The following is a 17,066-nucleotide window of genomic DNA, read 5'->3' as shown; positions in this document are numbered from 1 at the left end:
CCCATCAGCGGGTGGGGGGGGGGGCAGGGGGCTGAGGCAGCTTCCTGCCTCTCCTGGCACCACCGACCATGCTGCACACCAGAAGCAGCCGGCAGCAGGTTCTAGTCATTAGGAGTGCGGAGCTAGTGCTCGGGGTAGGGGTGGGGCTCAGAGCCCTACCCCCTCCCACCTAGGAGCCGGGCCTGCTGCCGGACGCTTCTGGGGCATAGCATAGTCTGTGGTGCCAGGCCAGGCAGGGTGCCCCCACGGCTCACTCTGCAGCCACGAGACCCGTTGCTTGACATTCTGCTACCCAATCCTAATTTGAAAATCACTGAATTAAAGGCAGGTTCTTTCCACTGCCATGGTCTAAAAGGTGGCGGGGGAGGGGGGGGAAGCCATAAGGACATATGTTTAAATACTTTGTAAGTGCGGGTACACTCGCTTACACTAGTGTAAATCAGGAGTCACGCCACTGACATCACTAGGGATACAGTGGAGTAAGTGAGAGACGACGCAGGTGGATTGTTTTCAACATGCCAGTCTCCTCTTAGGGAAGCTTTCCTGTGCAAAGCAGGACCGGGCCCTTGCCACAGACCAGACACCTCTTGGAACGTTCGACAAAACCCCTTTGGGTGTTGGGTTTGCCTCGATGTCTCCAATCGCCTGGCTCCTCCCTTGTTGATCACCCCAGCTATTTGTCTTGAAAACAGGCTCCTGGGAGTTGCTCCACTCGGATTGTGCAAGCTACGCCGGATGTCTCCGTGACATTAATCATTTCCAGAGCAGCCAATTTTGATGTCACAATGAATGAATTACAGCTGTGATGGGATAATAAGCAGCAGGAGAAGGTGAACTGTTAGGGAACAAAAAGTCCCATTTGCGAGCATATCTCCGTAGTAATGAAGGATGAGTAAAGGATAATATACAAATATTTGGTAGAGAATGGACCCCCCTAATTAGCAAACTGCTTAATGGAAAATGACACAAATGGAAAGTCGTTGTCCATATATAATGTCAAATGCGCCCTTCTGACTGCAACTGACCTAGAAGCCAGCATTCTCAAATGTGGTCAACAAATTTGTGCCTCTATTTTTGCACAACACACTAAGGTCAGGTCCACACTACAGGAAGAAGGTCGGCTTATGGGACACAATGCCAGCTACATAAATAATGTAGCTAGAGTCAACGTATTTTAAGCCAAGCTTGGCGCCGTCTCTACAGCGGGAGGTTGATGGGAGAAAAGCTTCCGTCGACTTCCTTTACTCCGTGCAAGAATGAGGAGTACCGACACCAATGGGAGTGCCCTCAGCATTTGATTTAGCAGGGCTTTACTAGAGATGCTAAATCAAACACCGGAAGATCAATTGCCACAGCATCAATCCTTTGGTAAGTGGAGATGTGACCTAACATGGGAAAGGTCTTTGTCTTTCTCTAATCATTAGTCCACCTACATATGAGGTTATGAAGTTGCCACAGCTACCAGGTGGAGACTTGGGGTCCTAGCCACACCCTAGTGACCCCAGTAGAAAGACTCCTATTGATTCAAAGCAGGTTTTCACTCTGTTCTTTAACTCAAGAGATACAGATTCATCCTTCTAGCAGAGCAAGTTCTGGGACCAAACACGGCTGCTATCCCAAGCTGTATCAGTTACACATACAGGAGTCGCCCTCCTTCATCCCAGTGGGCCACAAGTTTGTCATAACCGAGACAGTCTCCTGGGACACGGCAGCTTTGCTCACTGCCCTTGTGTACCTAGAATGTATGGGGGGTGCCAACTGAACCGTAGCAGTGCTGTGATTGGCCGCAGAGGGAGCACTGTGATTGGCTGCAGAGGGAGCACTGTGATTGGCTGCAGCACTGTGATTGGCTGCAGAGGGAGTGCCCAGCTCTCATTGTTAGTGTTGTGTGTCACCAGCCCGCACCTTGCTGCACATGCCCAGGCTTTAAGGGAGTGTCACTTTAGTAATAGCAGTAGCGGGGAAAAAATGACATGGACGGAAACCAGAAGAATCTGGCAACCCTGCAAGGGCAATGGGAAACAAAATGTCTTGTGGGTCACACATAGAACCCCAATGGCATGCAGGCAGCCCATGGGCTGCAGGTTGCCCTCGCTGGATTATAAGGACCATTGCAATCAGCTAGTCCCACCTCCTGCACAACACAGGGCATGGGATTCCCCCAAATGAGTGCCTGCTTGAACTAAACATCCCTCTGAGGTATGTTTCACAGGGTTCTTGGAGGAGCACCAGAAGCAGGATGGCAGTGGGTGGTCAAGTGGTCATTTAGTAGCTGTGCTCGGCCACAGCTCGGTGACACCCCCATCAAGGCGCCTTTGAAAGGGAGAAACCTGAGGAAGATTCCTCCTGCCTGCTCCACACAACCCCCGGGTGAAATTCCCCACTGTGCAGAAGACGTCAATGCACCCTCGATGTCTCACTCCGTTCCTCAGGGTGCGCCTCGGTCTCGTGCACAGGGAAGAACTTGGGCTGTAAGGCAAATCCTGGCCAAAGAGCACAGCCTAGAGCCTTCAGGGTGGGTGCCCGGGGAGCATCCTGAGACTAGGAAAATGAATCTTAGGCCATGTCTTCACTAGACAGAAGATTGGCACTGCTGTGATCAATCTTCCGGAGTTCGATCTAGCAAGTCTAGTTAAGGCTCACTAAATCGAACTCAGAGGGTGCCCCCTGCTGGCTGCCGGTACTTCTGCCTGTGCAAGGAGTAAGGGAAGCCAACAGGAGCATTTGCTCCCATTGGCCTCCCGCTGTGGGGAAACTCGAGTCAACTCCAGCTATGTAATTAACATTGCTTGCGTTGCGTATCTTGCTTCGACCTTCTCCTTTTGGATAGACCTGGTCTGATACTCCTAGACCACTGAGCAGCAGCAAAGTCATTCTAGGGCGCCCCCAGGCTGCAGTAATGCCCCGTCTGAAGGGCAAGGTCTGACGAATTCATGTAGCCATAGATCCATACCGAGGTCTTCCTCCCTCCATCAATTTCCTGGGAGCTGGGGAAACCCAAACCCCTGGAGGACTGTGCTTTGTGGTGGGGAAAGGACCACACCCCCTGTATGTGCTTCTGGCACAGTTGCCTCTCTTCCAGTCTTTGTTTAATGCACCCACACTAGCCCAGTGCCTCTGGGCAAGCAGAGCAAGGAAAAGGTTTTGTCCTTAGGGCTATGTCTACACTGCGCTGGTTTTGCGCAAGCAATATGCAAATGAGGCTAAGTGTGGAATATCGCCAAGCCTCATTTGCATAATTAATAAGCAGCCGCTTTTTGCGGAAAAACCCCCGCTTGTGCAAAAGCCTTTCTTCCTGAAAAAAAATGCAGAAGAATGGCTCTTGCACAAGAGGGGGGTTTTGCGCAAAAGCCTCTTGCGCAAAAAACGTCCGCTCATTAATTATGCAAATGAAGCTCGGCGATATTCCACGATTTGCCTCATTTGCATATTTCTTGCGCAAAACCAGCGCAGTGTAGACATAGCCTCAGTGTCATTTATCTCAGATGTTATCCCTGGCTTTTGAAGTGACATTGACCAGACGTTATCAGTCTGGCGTGGCTGGGAGGAGACTGCAGGTGCAGCAAGTTTGCAAGGCTGGGCATCTGGACAAGGGACCCAGAACTCCCCATTCAAGGGCTAATCACAGAAGGGGGCTCCCCCTTCCAACCATGACTGGGAGAGCTCCCCCTTCTGCCTCAAGAGACTGCCGCCCCAATGCATGTCTCCATTAGAGTGCAAGGGAGGTGAATGAACTTCCACCAATGTTCCCCCTATTTTTTTCCATCCAGGTGCAGAATACATTTTGTTCTGTGCACCGAGGCACGGGCAGATGTGCACCACCAGTAGAAACACACGCTGCTGGCTTTGGGTACGCTCCTAAGCAGCTGGGCAGCATCTGAATTTCTCCTGGCTGCCCAAGCACTCAGCTTACAGGACTTCCGCCCATAGTCCTTCTGTTGAGCACCGAAACCAACACAAACGTACGAACTCACGCTGCTGTCTTTGTGTCCCACCCACCAGGGGAGGTCAGTGGTGCCCACGCCCTCAAAAGTCATTCAGTTGCCTACCTCCCACTGAATTCACTTGGCTTTGGAGGTCTCTGTTCCTTTGAGCCTAAGAGGTTAGGACTGCCTCGCCAGAGCCTGACTGCACTGCAGCAATAGAAATGTGCCCAGCTTCCTTTCCCCTATCACAGAGACTCCTATCTTACCTTGCACCTCCCTATCCTGAAAGATCTCAAGCTACAGGACTACTTCTGCAGCGCCTCCTCACCCTGCATTTCCGCTGAGCTCAGCAAGAGTTTGGCGAAAGGTATGCATGATTGGTTCCAGGAGCAGCACTGAAATGCAGCCACTTCTGGGGCGAGGCACAACGTGCTGCACAATACACCCAGGGATGTTAAATTCTAGCCCTGAACACAGGACAATTCCTTGCACATGGAAAGTGCCGGGTGCATTCTACACTGAGTGTAGAGAGTAAAAGACCCTGAATGTTGCCGCAGAAAGAACAGGCTCTCGGTATTACATCTGAACAGAATAATCCCCCTTTACAGCCCTTTGCTTTGTACTAAATCTGTGTTTAGCAAAAGCTGCTCTTGACACTAAACCCAAAATCTCATAGCAAATGCCAATAGATCTCAGAAGTCTGCGCACCCGGTACAGCCGCATTACATTAACGGGAGTTTTGCAGTCATTTTTATAGGCCCAGAGATGAGGTTTGTATTAGGAACAATTAGCAGCATATCTTTTATGAGCAGGTTTCTTTGGCTATGTCTAGACTACGGGGTATCTCACCAAAACCCCGCTGCATCCAGGGAACACGTTTACTCTTCCGCTTGTTTTTTTTTGCGGAAGAGCAAACGTGCTCTTTTGGGGAGCCCTGTATACCTCGTTTCACGAGGCATAAGGGCTCCACCAAAAGAGGAGGCTTTTCCGCCATTTGGCCCTGTGATGGCACATTGGGGTCTCCCCACTCCTACACACCCGTAGTGGCATGAACAGACTCTGCCAGCTAGTAGGGTTGAGGGAGTTTATTGCTTCTCCCAGATACAGAACAGCACAGATGTAATCAGGAAACAGGAACTGGGGCCAGGGTACTTCAGGGCCCCCCTTTACATGGGGGGTGGCTGGGCCCTACAATCCCAGCCCCCCTCCCTAGCCCCATCTCCCCTTCTTTCCAGACAGAAACTAAAAACTCCTCCAGCCCTGCCCCCAGCCAGCAGTTGGACCCAATCTTCCTCCCTTTGTCTCTCTCCTTGGGAGACAACTGGTCCGACAGGTTGGGAGACCCTTGCCTAGTGACTCATCCACTGTCCTGCTGGGCCATGCTACAAATAGCGGCCCATGGAGGTCACCCACTGCCCAAGCCCAGCAACCAGCAAGGCCCCCATACTACACCACAGGCCCCATCTAGACGGGGCCCTTAAGGTCAATATTAGGGTGTGAGTAGGGAACTATTTCCATAGGTCAGTAAAGAACGACTGTCAGGGTCTTTTTCCAATTAATAAATAAGTGCATCCCATTGTGGTGCATGTCGATTGCTTTATACTATCCTCATTCGCTCTGAATTAGTTCTGGCAAAGCACCTGCTTTAATCCATTTCTTCCTGGTCTTATCCTTCACACAAAGGGTGCATCTACACTGCAGGGCTTAACTCGAAATAAGCGACACCAATTGAGCTACATCACTTGCGTCGCTTGTTTCGAAATAGGGAACGTGTATACAGCACTTCTTTCGAAATGGAGCCCTCTACCTCCAACTGGAAGAGTGCTCCATCCCTAGCAGGAAAGCGGCCCTTGTTTTTCAGGATTTGGACACGGCCAGCCAAGTGTCGAAGCCAGGGGCAGATGACCGTTTTGCGGGGCTCCGGGCTGCATAATTCCGTGGGGCCCCCCCTTTGCCACGGCGCATGCGCAGCGACGCCGCAGCGCATGCGCGGGGCTTTCTGAAGCGCGGGGCCCGGGGCAGCCGCCCCATTCGCCCTGCCCTATATCCGCCCCTGGTTGAAGCTATTGACAAAGACTGGGGTAAGGCCCAGACATAGCTTTATACAGTTGATCAGGTCAAAAGACAACCCTATTAATAAGGTCTCCCCACATCTGAAATGGAACCGTAGGGTATTCATGGCGTTCTCCCAGTTGACCTATTGGCCGATAGCTCAGTATGCTCTTCGCTGGGACATGATGTCTGCCGTTGTTGACACACCTCAGACTTCCAGAGCTAGTAGCTGGGCCATAACAAGACTCTTATACCTTCTGTGAGGATGTACAGAGGAACCTATCATATGTGCTTACCTGTTGGGTTACAGTGTACAATAGAGACACAGGTCAGCCATGATTTTGTATCTGCATTTTCTGTGGTGGAATCTTGTCAGAGGCAGTGCATGCTGGGAAAATCTTCCTGGGCATGTGCACATAACACATAGGGCAGTGCATTCTGAGATACCTTGCTGCACAGAGTTGGCTGGCCAGTGGCTAAGCAGGTTTAGGGAGAGTGGCAGAGTGAAATAAGTCATCATCAGTGTGTAGGAAATGAAGCAGAGGCCGTTAGCCCAGAGAGGTGACAGCTGATGGTCTAGACCAGTGTATCTCAACCAGTGGTACGAGTACCCTTAAGGGTACTCAAAAGAAGTCTGGGGGGGTAATTGAGTTTTGGAGAAAATTGAATTTGGGTTTTAAGTTATAAAGCGCTTTATTATTTTTGTGCTTTTTATACCCCAAAATTTCATCGCCCACCCAGCTATGATTAAGTTGTTTAAACAAATGTGTTGCAATGGTAGAAAAAAAATGTGGGTGTCTGAAAACTGTAGGTACTGGGGGTACTTACAATTTTTTTTTAAAGGGGGTACTTTATAAAAAAAATGGTTGAGAAACACTGGTCTAGATGGTACTGCGTCCTGCCATGGGGGAGGGCGGGGGTGGACTCAACCTCTTGAGGTCCCTTCCAGTTCTAGTGTTCTATGATTTTATGATTTACTCCTCATACAATGAGGGTTACAGGAGTCAGAGTAAGAAGTCCTCCAGCTTGACGGTATTTTGACACTGTTTCGAAATAACTGCCTGCTGTGTAGATGTGGACTAAGTTATTTTGGAATAGCACTAGTTATTGAGAAATAGTGTTGCAGTGTAGATGTACCCAAAGTCTCCCGTGAAAGTCAATTTCAAGTATAGGCTACTAACTTCACTAGAGCAAGGAGTTCAGAGACTCAGGCCTCCTGGGTTCTTCTCCCAGCCCTGAAAGGGGAATGAGGTCCAGTGGTGAGAAGATGCAGGAGACTGGCAGTCGGTATTCCTGGACTCTGCCTTGAGAGGGAAGTGATGTAGAATGGTTAGTGCAAGTAAGAGATTAGAAATCAGGATTCCTGGATTCTACTCCCAGTTGTCACTGATTTGCTGCATGACCTGGGACAAATCATATCCTTTTTGTTTACCTGCGCATCAAAAAACCCACTACATTGAGAGGAATACTTAATGTCATTGGCATTTGCGGATCTCTCTAGGTGCCTCAGATGAAAGGGTGTCTGTAAAAACAAAGTGCTAACTTCTCCTTCCCAATGTTCCATGCACACCACTTGTCTCATGAACAGCTTAGCTTCATAATGATTAAATAACAAATCTGAGAAGAAAGAATTTCCTCTCCTTCCTCATCTCGGCATATCTATATAGGGTTGCCAGATGGTTTCAACAAAAATACTGGACACACTTGACATTACATCACAATCTACATTACACCTTATTTAGAAAATACCGGACATTTCTATTTTCTCATTTCTATTTTCTCAACTTGTTTCCCGAACAGAAAACTCAAATACCGGACTGTCCGGTTCAAAACCAGACACCTGGCAACCCTATATCTACAGCCACGTCAGTGCATGTCTCAAGCATTCACATGGCCTTATGGTTTATGATTTTATACAGGTTGAACCTCTCTAGTCTGGCATCCTCTGGACTTAAATGGTGCCAAACCAGAGAATTTGCCAAACTACGGGAGTCTATATTGTCCAGAAGCATTACCAACACTTCTACTGCTTACAGTAGGGCTACTCAACTTTGGAAAGCTCTGGGGGCAACAATGATACCCACAGCACATGCTGAGGGTATGTGTAACCAACTTAAGTGTGGTTGCATATGCATGCAAATAAATATGCAAATATATGCAAATAGCTTCTTTCACACTGACGGGCATAAATACAAAGATTAAGGCAAGACTACACAACACACAGGCCCCATTTAAGTCAGTTCTGCTGATATTAATAAAATGCAATATTGACCCGATTTCCACCCACATGACAGCACTTTTAATGAGCAATGACAGTCCAGGAATTTAACTACTAAAACGCATAACTACAGAAGACCATTATATTGACTCGCCGTTGTGGAGTGTGTTCCCAGTGGGGGCCACGTTCAAAGGATCCCACCCGTGGGCCGTATGTTGAGCCCCGCATAAATCCAAACCGAACTGCAAGCCACAAACAAACGACCATGGGTCACATGCGGCTTGAGGGCCGCGTGTCGAGTAGCCCTGGCTTATTGGGCTGTTAGAAGACATTTAGGGGTAAATCCGAGCTAAATAACAGCACAGAACACTGAGAGCCAGGACTGGTGGCTGGAAACAAACTTTATGGGGCTGCGGGAAACTTGGCCACACCCATGATAAGTGAACATCTGGCTAACTAACAGCACGGATGTTGCCGGACCAGGCAGTGCTGGACTAGAGACGTTCAACCTGTAGTAGCAAACAAAAGCCACAACTAATCACTCATAACTGAGAATTCGCTTCCTCCATTATCAATGCCATTTTACAGGCCTCATCTACCTAATTCAGTCAGATGGTAATTAGTTCTGTATTACTTTACACAGTGGTGCTAGTAGTGATTACAAGGACTGATAACTTGAATAATAACTGTAACCAAAGGCTGACAATTACCTTTCTTTTTTATTGGTGAAAGCTGAAGTTAGTGAAATGAGACACTAATTGGTTTATGAAACGCAGCATCTGCCTCATGTTACAGGCTGCACGTTTCCAGCTTAGTTCATATAATCATAGAGCTGGAAGAGACCTCAGGAGGTCATCAAGTCCAGCCCCTTGCCCAAGGCAGGACCAATCCCAACTCAATCGACCCAACTAGGGCCTTGTCAAGCCGAGACTTAAAAACCTCTAGGGATGGAGATCCCACCACCTCCCTAGGGAACCCATTCCAGTGCTTCCCCACCCTCCTAGTGAAATAGTTTTTCCTAATATCCAACCTAAACCTCCTCCACTGTAACTTGAGCCCATTGCTCCTTGTTCTGCCATCTGTCACTACTGTGAACAGCCTCTCTCCATCCTCTTTGGAACCCCCCCTTCAGGAAGTTGAAGGCTGCTATCAAATCCCACCTCACTCTTCTCTTCTGCAGACTAAACAAACCCAAATTCCTTAGCCTCTCCTCACAGGTCATGTGTTCCAGCCCCCTAATCATCTTGGCTGCCCTCCGCTGGACCCTCTCCAATGCGTCCACATCCTTTCTGTTGTGGGGGCCCGGAACTGGACATGTGGAGCCATGTGGCTCCACAACAGAGAATGAAGTCCCTTAGCAAACAGCACAAATGTTGGAAAATCACCTTGACAGCTACATCTAGGCGAACACAATCTAAGGCAGTGATGGGCCACCTAGGCTAGGGAGTGGGTCGCATGAGTGGCCCCCTTTCAGCTCAGGGGGCTGCAAGATTGTTGTAACCAAGACGTTCTCCCGGGACAAGGGAGTTTTGTTACCTGCGTTTGGCATACCGAGAATTTGCGCTGGGTGCCGACGGAACTGTAGCAGTGCTGTGATTGGATGCAGAGGGAGTGCCCGGCTCTCTCAGTCAGTGTTGTGTGCCACCAGCCTGCACCTCACTGCACATGCCCTCGCTTTATGGGCATCTCACTTTAACAGTAGTGGTAGGAAAAAATGACATGAACAGCAATCTGGCACTGGGAAACAAAACGTCTCATGGCCCACTGGTTACCTACCACTGGTCTAAGGCCTCACATTAAAGTGAGTCTGAACTGAGCTGCACAGACATCAATCTGATAAAGACACACTGTCATCCTTCCCTGCTCTCTCGCAGAGCTACATCTAAACTACACCCCTCTGTCGGCAGCCGCTGCTTTTTTCCGAAACGGGGCTTTTTGGGAAAAAAACCCAGCAGGTTAGATGGGGCTTTTTTGTCAAAAATGCCCCATTTCGAAAGATCCCGTACTCCTCATTTTTTGACCCCATTATGCAAATGAAGCATGGGATATTTAAATCCCGCTTCATTTGCACTTTCGATATGTCTAATTTACACCCCTCTGCCGACAGATGAGTGTAGTTTAGACGTAGCCAAAAGTCTAAGAGTCCCATTTTGAACTAGAAAGCAATGAGTGGGATCCCAGGACTTGCCAGCTGTCTACACTGGCCGCTTGAATTTCCAGAAAAGCACTGACGATCTAATGTAAAATCATCAGTGCTCTTCCAGAAAAACTATGCTGCTCCCGTTTGGGCAAAAGTCTTTTTCCAGAAAACTGTTCTGGAAAAGGGCCAGTGTAGACAGCACAGTAGGGTTTTCCGCAAAAAAGCCCCGATTGCGAAAATGACGATCGGGGCTTTTTTGTGGAAAAGCGCGTCTAGATTGGCCACAGACGCTTTTCCGCAAAAAGTGCTTTTCCGGAAAAGCGTCCTGCCAATCTAGACGCGCTTTTCCGAAAATGCTTTTAACGGAAAACTTTTCTGTTAAAAGCATTTCCGGAAAATCATGCCAGTGTAGACGTAGCCATAGGGTATGTCTGGACTGCGTCCCTCTGTCCGCAGAGGGATGCAGATTAGGCAGGTCGACATTGCAAATGAGGTAGGGATTTAAATATCCCACACCTAATTTGCATAAAAATGGCCACCACATTTTGCCAAATCAGCACTTTGTCGGCAAAAAGCGGCAGTCTAGAGGGGGATCTGTCGAGAAAGCAAGCCTTTTTTGACAGATTCTGTAAACCTCCTTGCAGGAGACATAAGGGATCTGTCAAAAAAGGCTTTCTTTCTCGACAGATCCCCCTCTAGATTGACACTTTTTGCCGACAAAGTGCTGAGTCCTCAAAACGTGGTGGCCATTTTTATGCAAACTAGGCACGGAATATTTAAATCCCTGCCTCATTTGCAATGTCGACCTGCCTAATCTGCATCCCTCTGCCGACAGAGGGATGCAGTCTAGACATACCCATAATGATGGGGCTTTACAGACCCCTAAGAAGGGCACGCTTTTTCCCTGAGATAAAAATTGTAACCTAACACACCAGACATGCTATTTTGGAAATCAGTGGCAAAATTCCCTTCATAGGGAGTCTTAAATATTCTACACCTTCTCTGCCCCAAGGAACGTATATTTTTTTTCCCCTGTGGATTGAACTATTATGGGTGAAATAAATGTTGAAATGCCTCTTACCTCTTTATGTACCATCAAAAGTTCCAGGAAAAAAATCTATGGCAATTGCTTAACTATGGCATGGTGTAGTTTAGAGACCTGATTAAAGAGATGGAAAACATTACAAACCAGGACTAAACACGGTGGGGGAGAGAGGGTTTGTAATTGTGATTATAAGGGCATAAGAACAGCCATACTGGCTCAGACCAAAGGTTCATCCAGCCCTGCATCCTGTCTGCCGACAGCGGCCAATGCCAGATGCCCCAGAGGGAGGGAACACAACAGGTAATCCTCACGTGATCCCTCTCCTGTCACTCATTTCCAGACAAACAGAGGCTAGGGACACCATTCCTACCCATCCTGGCTAATAGCTATTGATGGCCTTAACCACCATGAATTGATCTAGCTCTTTTTTTGCAGAACTACGATCTCACACTTGTTTTCCATTAATCTAACTTTATTCGTTTTGATGACGTGCTTCTATAGCCATACCAGATCCTCAGGTGGTATAAATTGCCATAGCTTTGCTAAAGTCACCTGAGGATGTACCCTGTGATCTCTCTGGGGTTCCAAAGAAGCTGCCAAAGAAAGACAACACCCATTCTGAGTTCCAAAGAACTTTGACTAAACTTGCATGCATATAGGTAAGGTTGTCTTCCAATAGCAACAGGTACTAGAGAAAACCTTCTGGTGTAAACCCTCGAGGCACTGTTTAGTTGCAGCTGTAAAACCCAGTCTATTCAAATTCAACTGAAAGGTTCATCATTTCATGATTTGGATCACTAACCTGTAAAAATGGGAAGTGTGATTTAAGGACTTAGGCTAACTCTTATCCTTGGACTGCAATATAGGTTGAACCTCTCTAATCCGGCATCCTTAGAACCTGACTGGTGCCGAATTTGCCGAACCACGGTAGGTCAATATTTTCTAGCAGCATTACCAATACTACCATGGCTTACTAGGCTCTTAGAAAATATGCGGGGGCCAATTAGATCTTGGTAACTAATTGACCATTCATTATCAGTGGGAAATAGGTCAATGGAGGGATGATAGGAGTTACTATAGAGAACTTTCTGGGTGTCTGGCTGGTGAGTCTTGCCCACATGCTCAGGGTTTAGCTGATCGCCATATTTGGGGTCGGGAAGGAATTTTCCTCCAGGGTAGATTGGCAGAGGCCCTGGAGGTTTTTCGCCTTCCTCTGTAGCATGGGGTACAAATCACAGCTGGAGGATTCTCTGCATCTTGGGGTCTTCAAAATATTTGAAGGCTTCAATATCTGAGATATAGGTGAGAGGATTATTCTAGGAGGGGTGGGTGAGATTCTGTGGCCTGCATTGTGCAGGGGGTCAGACTAGATGATCATAATGGTCCCTTCTGACCTTAAAGTCTAGGAGTCTATGAGATCCAAAGAACAGCACAGAACATTGAGAGCCAGGACTAGAGTCTAGAAACAAACTTTACAGAACCATGAGAAACTTGGCCACACCCATGATAAGTGGACATCGGGCTAATAAACATCATGTCAGACCACGGATGTTGCTGGACCGGAAAGGGACGGACCGAAGAGTTTCAACCTGTGTTCTGAATATTTCCATATAGGACTCACTGAAATTAAAATGACAATACCATTGACGTCAAAAGGGATAAACATGTGGGGAATCAAAAGGAAAGCCGAAGTTCTGACAATGCCAACCCTTTGCAAGACAGGAGTTTGGCTCCCTCCTGTTATTTCAACATGGGCTCCCACTCCTGTTTAGCCAGGCCTTGATTCCAAAGCTGTGCTATTTCTTCTGGCTCAGTTTGCAGTGTCCTGCGTGCATCAGGAGAGAATTCAGGTTGAGAATCATAAATTCCTAGGGCTGGAAGAGACCTCAGGAGGTCACCGAGTCCAGCCCCCTGCCTCCTGCTCAGAAGCCAGCTGTGATTGGGACTTACTCGACAATTCAGCCCTGGTTTAGGGTTCTCAGATGTGATTAGTGGGTGAGTTTGGAAACTATTCTATCCCTTCCCAACTGGGGATGGTCACTCTTCTGTACACAGTGCAGGCTCAGTGGTTCACTGAAAGGAACACAATATGCTCCCCACATTACCATAGCAAAACCTGCTCTAGCACTCTGGATGTGGGATATTTGGGGAGCTGATATGAGTTCTTAAAGAGAAGGGGTGTGTGTGACAACAGCCATTGCCACCGAAAGCTGTCTGGTTAGAAGAAATCTTCCCTTAACCATGACCCTCCCCCCCCCTCCACATTGGGCTCCCTGATGGGGGCAGGGGAGAGTGGATCATGAGAAGGTGACTCCAGTGCATGTGACAGAGATGTTAATTTGGCACTGAATTAAACAGGGAAGGCACTGAACGGGGTGGTGTCAGGGATGAAAGGCAGATTCGGGGACTGCATCTGGCAGCTGGGCCATGGGAATGAGATGCAAAAACTCCAAAAGGGATTTGCAGAGGCGAACAATTCCGCAGCTCCGCTGGAGAGCTGGCTTCCTGTTCCCCTGGAAAGGGGGAGATGTGTGTGTGTGTGTGTGTGTGTGTGTGTGTGTGTGTGTGTGTGTGTGTGTGTGAGAGAGAGAGAGAGAGAGAGAGAGAGAGAGAGAGAGAGAATGGAGCTTTTCCTGATTTGCCAACTACAGGTGCTCGAGGTAGACAGTGAAAGCCAAGACGGTATTTTCTTTGTACATATTTTAGCTCTTCTTTTTGCTACAATCTAGTCAACGTGGCTACGTTTTTATTTGAAGTCAGTGAGCTAAATGCTGTTCTGGGATATCTCCCCCGAAGACAGCCAGGGATTAATTTGGCCCACAGCGTGGATTTCATTCCCCCAGGCTGAAGTTGGGACAGAAGCTAAGGCGGCCTTGCAGGAAAATGCCAAGGCAGAAGCAGTGGGGGCTGAAAGAGAGAAAGCAGCCATTAAGCAAAGGGGAGGAAAGAGTTGGATGAGGCCAAGAAATTCAAATTCCTCCCGTGCTGCCCTGGGAGCCACCAAGAAGGGAGAGAGGAGGGGAAATACCACTCAGGCTTGCAGAAGGGGCAGCCCAGGGTCGCTGGGAGGTACCATGCCAAAACAGAATTGCAGGGGTTTCCTTAGGGAGCCTTGTTTGGTTGTTTGGGGGCAATTCTTGTGCACTTCCCCCCTGCTCTGCCCACTTTGGTGCAGGCACATGAAGGTGAGCGAGGAAAGACCCTGCTGTAGATAGTCTCTCTCCTGTACCCAACTGATTTGTATCGGGCAGTCGCTTTAGCCAGAATTCCTTCCCAGCCCTTTCACTTTGCAGGCCACTTGGAATTATTTTTCATAAGCTTCCCCGCTTGCTCCCCACCCCCACCCCCACCAACGTGTGTAAGACTTTGCTTTGGAAAATTCTTCCTATCAGCAGCAGCTCAGACACATTCAAGAGCATCGGTGATGCGTGGTAGCACCCGGTAGCATCGCCGATCTGCCCCCACCGACATTCTAATTGCCAAACGGGGTGCCCCACATGCCCTCTCCAAGGCTCTGAGTGGCCCTCCCTGCGTCCGCTTCCCCTGCAGGCACCCTGCTCAGTAGGTCAAACATGCTTTATCCACTAAAACTCAGTATCCAGGGCAGTGACTTAGGAGATTGTTATTAGGGTTGGGTTTTTTTTTTTACGGGGGGAGAGTAATAATAAACATAAATTATCTAGGGTACAAGTCCACCTGCTAATTAGTACCATGCGCATATCCCAGAGGCTCTTGGATATTGTCCAGTCCTATTTAGTTATTGCTTCCAGGCAATATTACAATTATCCCCCCCCCCCCCCACTGAGCATCGCCTTCTGATCACTGTTGCTCCTTTCTTGCCTAATAAAGAAAAAAAACAAAACCATCCTTGTTTCCAAAGACATGGAATGGACTTTTATTCTCACTCCCATTGAGAGCTCTTTTTGGCCCCTTCTAACTTAATAATAGGTGGGCTTGGAGAAAAGAAAGAAAGAAAGAAAGAAAGAAAGAAAGAAAGAAAGAAAGAAAGAAAGAAAGAAAGAAAGAAAGAAAGAAAGAAAGAAAGAAAGAAAGAAAGAAAGAAAGAAAGAAAGAAAGAAAGAAAGAAAGAAAAACTCCTAAGCATGTCACAGAGGGAAACATTTAAATGTCCCCCTAAATGAGGAAAGATTATACCACACCGGTCATTCGTCAATATAAAAGGGAGAGGGAATTAAACTGGAGTGATTGCAGGTGGAAATTGCATATTTTACAAAGGGAAATAGAACGCACACAAGTCGACAAACCAATCCCCAGCTTTCCAATAACAGAGTTTGCATTTCAAGCTATTTATATTATGGGATTTTAAGGATTTCACATAGCCCCTTCCCCTCAATTCCAGCCCATTTACCAGCAGAGAATTGCATTGAAACTGTGGCAACCTCATCTGTAATTGTAGACTTCCCAAAGCAGAACAAGGACTATATTTTTGAAAAAGCAGGGAAGGCTCAGGACCCCAGGGCGGTGAAAGGTTGTGGTAGATGTAGATGAGGATGAGGATGAATTCCCTTCCTCCCCTAGTGAAACAAAAGGCAGTCACATTACAGAGTCACCTTACCTGAATTTCAACTTTTAATGGGGGGGGAGGTTGAATTATTCAACCTCCCTACCCCATTCCAAAACTGGCTGCAAGCAAAATCTACAGCAGATCGGTGGGCACAAAGGCAGCCTTAAAAAAATCCCCCTTTAGTGAAGAGATCGCACTTAGACACACAGACACCTTCATCCCCCCCCCCCCTCCCCGCCCCACTCCAGCTTGCCTGCAACGCAGGAGAGGAATTTGATGAATGACCTCTATTGCATGCTCCAAACAGAAGGAAAGGGGAGGGATGCGGGGGGCGGAGGGGGGGGGGGAGTGAAATTGACAAAAAGATGCAATTACTCTAGTTTCTTTTGTGCTCAGCGGCTTTAGTAGAAAATGGCGTTGGGAGAAAGAGAGAGAAAGAAGAAACCTACTTGAGTTAGTTCTGTGCCCATCAAGAGGAGAAAGAAGAGGCTCAGAAGCTTGCTTGTAGGTTGCATCTCTCGCACACAGATCCAAGTACCTGGCATGCAGATTCCTCCCCTCTCCTCCTGGGTTCTTTGGGTTTGCTGCGTGGATCACCGACTCCCCTTGCTTGCTTTTGAGTCCTTCGGGCTTTTATTGTTGTTGTTGGTTTAATTCTTATTCTCTCAGTACCCCGAGGAGGCAATGCAAGAAATCTGCTTGGCACAGCCTTCACTTTGCATATTTATAGAGCTCGGGTCTCCTTTTCTCTCTCCCCGGCTCGCTCTTTTGTTGTTATTATTACACTATTCTTAGGAGGAGTAGTTAATGGCTCCCCGGATCGAAAGGCATTTGCGAGGAGGAATTCACCGGAGCACGAAATGATTATCTCTGCATTTGCCAAAAGTTTGCCTTGCAAAGGGGGGCTGATGGAGGGAGGACAGGGATTAAAAAAAAGGGGGGGGGATTGGAAGGCAGTGGCTACTAGCAGGGAGGGATGCTTGGAACAGGATGTGACATCAACAAAGGCGGGGGAAATTTAACTAGAGAAGGGAATGGGGGGGGGGTAGCATCAGGATCAAAAAGGAGGAGGGGTCAGATTTGGGGCTGGGGCAGGGTGGGGAAAGGAGACAACAGGGGGTGAGGAGCGAGATGGGAGGGTCCCTCCTCTGGAGAGAATT

General features: G+C 48.1%; 1 protein-coding gene across 2 annotated transcripts in view; it reads right to left on the bottom strand.

Moving 5' to 3' along the window:
• OLFM1 (olfactomedin 1) overlaps positions 1–16,852 on the bottom strand; it is a 75,868-nt gene extending 59,016 nt beyond the window's left edge. Inside the window, exon 1 of one of the 2 annotated variants that reach the window (XM_025183480.3) lies at positions 16,445–16,852. Coding sequence is in view for 1 of the 2 variants with exons in the window: in XM_006120754.4 (XP_006120816.1) it covers positions 16,356–16,451 (96 nt within the window). In the remaining variant the exon portion in view is untranslated. Of the gene's footprint in view, positions 1–16,355 lie in introns of both variants that reach the window. The other variant, XM_006120754.4, reaches the window with a different exon arrangement.
• Positions 16,853–17,066: the final 214 nt, after the last annotated feature.

Source organism: Pelodiscus sinensis, chromosome 23, assembly GCF_052426305.1.
Source record: "Pelodiscus sinensis isolate ZL-2025 chromosome 23, ASM5242630v1, whole genome shotgun sequence".
NCBI classification, from domain to species: Eukaryota; Metazoa; Chordata; order Testudines; family Trionychidae; genus Pelodiscus; species Pelodiscus sinensis.
Note: the sequence above shows the minus strand (reverse complement) of the source record. Positions and strands in the feature narration are given on the sequence as shown.